Source organism: Leptosomus discolor, chromosome 16, assembly GCF_034619465.1.
Source record: "Leptosomus discolor isolate bLepDis1 chromosome 16, bLepDis1.hap2, whole genome shotgun sequence".
Taxonomy (NCBI): Eukaryota; Metazoa; Chordata; class Aves; order Leptosomiformes; family Leptosomidae; genus Leptosomus; species Leptosomus discolor.
In genome coordinates, this window is record NC_141406.1 from 7185043 (window position 1) to 7189578 (window position 4536).

General features: G+C 56.1%; 1 protein-coding gene across 1 annotated transcript; it reads right to left on the bottom strand.

Moving 5' to 3' along the window:
• Positions 1–1203: 1203 nt before the first annotated feature.
• On the bottom strand, positions 1204–1883 carry CLDN5 (claudin 5). Its single transcript, XM_086474251.1, has one exon. The coding sequence runs from the start codon at positions 1852–1854 to the stop codon at positions 1204–1206; it is 651 nt and encodes a 216-aa protein (XP_086330377.1). The 5' UTR covers positions 1855–1883.
• Positions 1884–4536: the final 2653 nt, after the last annotated feature.

Below are 4536 nucleotides of genomic sequence, written 5' to 3' on the forward strand. Positions count from 1 at the left end.
GGAAGCCAACCAAGCGCACGTCCAACTGAACACACAATTCAAAACTGTCAGCGAGCGGGGCTTGGCAAGAAGGCCGTGAAAGCCATCCATAGCCCCAGCCATCAATATCTGGGGCAATTTTTATGTTTCCAGTCTCCTGTAGTGCAAATGAGAGGATGCGGAGGAGTGTCCCGCTGGAGCCAGGACATATAAAGATCTCTGAATATAAAGATCTTTCTAGGACATATAAAGATCTCCTAGATCTCTGAATCTAGTCCTCCAATAATTCTGGCAATGAGTTCACATTCAAGTAAAAACAGAACAGAACAGAAGCTGATGAAGGAGAAGGGATGAAGAATGTCAAAGGGCAACCTAGTGTAATTTGGCAATAGCCACTAAACGCCATCAACTACCCGAAATCTCTTTCAGAGGTCTGAGAAACACAGACCAATACACTTCTCCGAGGGACTGAAACAACTAAAGAAAATGAAATGCCTTTCTCCAAACAGTTACTTGCCTGCGGGATTAAGGACCAAGGTTAGTGTCAGGCTTTAGACAGAATCCCTAGTTTAGTTGCCCAAACAGGAGAAGAACAAAACCCCTCTAACCAGTGAAAGTCCCAGCGGGAACAGCCAGATGCAGCTTTTCGGGAGAGAAAACGAAGAAGGGAGGCTTCTCCTCGGCGACAGCGCACACTCGGCGGCCGGTCCCACCTGCCAGCCGGTGCGCCGAGAGGCACCAGCAGCAGGGGCGGGCGGTGGGTACTCACAAGTCTCTCACGGTAGCGCCGGGGGAGGCCCGGGAGCTGCGGCGGGAGCCGGGCGGGCAGGCGACGACGGCGGAGCCCGGACGGGGCGCCCCGGCAGACGCCCCCGGGGCTGGCCCGAGCTCTTCGGTCCCACCAGCCGCCTCGGGTTCGGCTGCGCCGTGCGGACGCGGAGGGCTTTGCTCGCCCCGGCACGGCGGGAGGTCAGTACCGGGTCCTCGGCGGCGCCGAGCGCGGCGGGGCGGCCAGACCCGGGCTGGGGAGCCGGGCTGGCGGGGCGCTGCCCTGCCTAGGGCTGCCGCTTGACGGGGTCCCGTTAAGAAGGGACTCTAGGCAGGGGAGCGCCGGAGCTCTCCGCAAACGCTCCCGGCGCGGTGCCCTGTGCCGGCCGGCGGAGCGCGGCAGCGCCGGCCCGCAGCCGTCCGTCCGTGTCCCCGCAGCGCCGCGGGCAGCCCCGCTCAGACGTAGTTCTTCTTGTCGTACTCGCCGTTGGAGGTGGGCCGCCGCGGCGCCGAGTACTTGACGGGGAAGGAGGTCTCGTCGCGCTGGGAGCAGGAGCAGCAGCAGATGAGGCAGCCCCCGAAGAGCAGCAGGGCCGTGGCCGCCCAGCCGATGTAGAGCGCGGCCCCCATCTCCCGCTTCTGGGACGGCGGCACGGTGGGGTCGTAGAAGTCGCTGATGACGATGTTGGCGAACCAGCAGAGCGGGACGAGGACCAGGACTCCGCAGAGGATGTAGATGGTCCCGCCGGCCATCACGATACGGGTCTTCATCTTGCCGGGCCGGATGCAGTTGGTGCACTGGGCGCCCACCACGGTCACCATCAGCGCCACCAGCCCCAGCAGCGCCACGATGACGGTGAGCGCCCGGCCCGCCTGCACCTCGGGCGGCAGCGCCAGGATGGAGTCGTACACCTTGCACTGCATCTGCCCCGTGCTCTGCACCACGCAGTTCATCCACAGCCCTTCCCAGATGGTCTGCGCCACCACGATGTTCACGTCGATGAAGGCCGACACCTGCCACATGGGCAGCCCGCAGGCCAGGATCACTCCCACCCAGCCCAGGATGCCCAGCCCCAGCCCCAAAATCTCCAGCGCCGCCGAAGTCATGCTGCTGCCGCTGCCCCACCGAAGCCTCCGGAGAAAGGACGGCGAGGCGGCTCCGCACCACTGGCCCCGGGGCGGCTGCCGAGCCGGCTCTGAGCGCCGCCGCCGCCGGGCAGCCCTATATGAGGAGGCGCAGGGCGCCCGCCCCCCGCCCTCCTCCCCCCTTCCCTCCGCCCGGCCCGGCCCTTTCCCGCGGGGGGCGAACGCGCACGGCCACGGGTGGGCGGCAGCACCGCCCGCGGCCGGGGGAGCGCCGCGGGGCCGGGGCCGGGGGCCGGGGGCCGGGGCGCGGCGCTCACCCCAGCTGCTCGCGGCTGCCGGGGGGGCTCCCGCCGCAGCCGGGGAAACGTCCCTCTGCTCTGCCCGGCACGCTGCTCCGGGAGGAGTTCGCGGGGACGCTGCCCGCTCCCGGGAAAGTGTGGGGCTGGAGGATTCTCCTGCCGGCTTTCGGCCGCTCAGACTTCTTCCCTTCAGTGCCGGTGTCTGTGTAGTTCCTGTTTACTGATGACTTTATCAGTCACAGCCAGACCTTCGGAGAGGTCTTGCTAATGCAGACACCCAGCAGTATGGACGTCCTGATGTCAGAGGCTGATTGATCGTTTCCCAAAAGACTGAGTGTACTGACTGACATGCATATCTATCCCTTGCACACTGTGACAGGCAAGCGTAAGCAAGCACCACCGAACGGCTTAGGAACCACCCTGGAAGTGGAAGAGCTTTGAATATGGGGTCTACACACCATCTATCGGTACCGAGGGACAGATTCTTTAATCTGTCCAGGAAGAGTAATTGCTGTTTGCTTAAACCACACATGGAACTCTGGAGCCGAGAACAAAGCATTCCATTTAAATATCTTGCCATAAAGATTTCAAAATTCACTTTACTGTTTTAATTTGTCAAGTACATTTCAAATCTTTACGGTGTGTCAACGAGTTAAGTACCTGTATCAAAAAGAGTGTATTTGCAAGAGATTTCATCACCAGGCCCCGCAGACATTGTAATTGCTGCAGTTTCTTCATGGATCACTGGCATCTTGGGTTGTTCTTGCAAAGAAACCTTGGTTCAACCCCTTCAGGCCATCAGCAGCTCACAGCCCCCCGGGCTGGCAGATGCAGCAAGCGTTTGCAGTGCAAATGCTGCTCTTACAGCTGCAGTAGGAGAACAGACCTCGCCAGCTGCCTCACAGTGCTCACGAGGAGCTGCAGTCCAGTGGCTTTCCTCTGGGTGCCCTGAGAAAGGCTTGTTTTGATTTTACTGGGATAGTTTGGGTTTATCTTAAATAAGTTTAAATGTTTTAGACAAAATTGAAAGTTATTTTCACACTGACTTTTGAACTGGTTTGGCTAGATTGAGTTTCAGTCAGCCTAGAGTATCCTTCTGGTGTAGAAGAGATCAGAATTGAAAATAACACGTTTCCTGCCTCTGTGTAAGTGGTTTTCTCTGTTGTACAGTAATTTACAGCATGTGTTACGGCATGCAGAGATTTGTGATGGAAATATTAAGACTGATACGAATGCAGCATGAATGGAAAAGTCCATTGTGAAGCAGAGGCTGCGAAGAAATGACAAGCAAACGTTAAAGGAACCACATGCATCAACAGCTGAGGACGTGACTGATGGCTCGACACTGAGCAATGCCCTGCTTACATCCTGACAGCGCCACTGATGACTGCTTGGCAGAGTGCTGGCAACAGGAGGATGGCAACAAGGTCGCAGCACACTGGATGTGACCTTTCACATCTCATTTTTTTCCAACCAGAAGACAAACTTTAGCCACAAGACACCCAAAATAAGAAACGTAAGAATGTCAGCAGCTTGTGGACCGCCATGGTGTGGAAAGGCTGACCCATGGGTGCAGCCTCCCATTGATTATCTCTGCCTGAGGAGCTGTAAACATTTATAGGAAAATGTCTTCCTAACAGAGGCTACCCAGTAAATGGAGTTAAGAGGCGTTATCTCCTCTTTGAGCTGCATATGAAATACATGCAGTTTACTTCAGTTATTTAAAATTGTAAATTCCAGTGTGAAAGTCCAGAAGGAATGTGTGACTGGGGCTGTGTGGTCTGTCAAACCGAGACTGCTTACAATCACTCAGAAAAGTCTCTGGTGTCAGGGAGAGGAGAATGTGCAAAAGAACCAGCCACGGAGACAGAGATATCTCAGAGGTGAACAGGAAGAAACCCAGAACACAGGCTGAAACTGAGTAACATCTGTATTTATGATGATAATAATGATTATATAGAAAACAGCACAGAAGAACAATTAAAAAAAGGGGGGAGAAATGCCAGTTATCTTAGCCCATAAGCACAGGAAAGCCCCACCCCTGCCACTTGCCTGGGAGCACGGAACTCCGAATTTCCTCCGATAACTGGCCTGCGTGTGCTCCTGTGCCAGCCGGGAGGCACTCGTGGGGCCTGCGCAGCTGCCTGGGTCTTTGGGCTGAGACGGGAAACCAACGCATGGCTTGTTTTACCTCTGCAGCCCTCACCCCACCTTCCCTTGCTACCTGTTACCGAGCAACTGATTCCTACAAATCACTTAATCCAAGGCAATTATTTCTCTGGGGAAATACATGCTTAATAATCACAGGGTGAACAAACCTTCTCCTTAGAGGCATTTCTATTCCTTCTGTTTCACCTTTGTCTGTTTGTTTCTTTTCCTTACCCCAGATATTAGCTTTTATCCT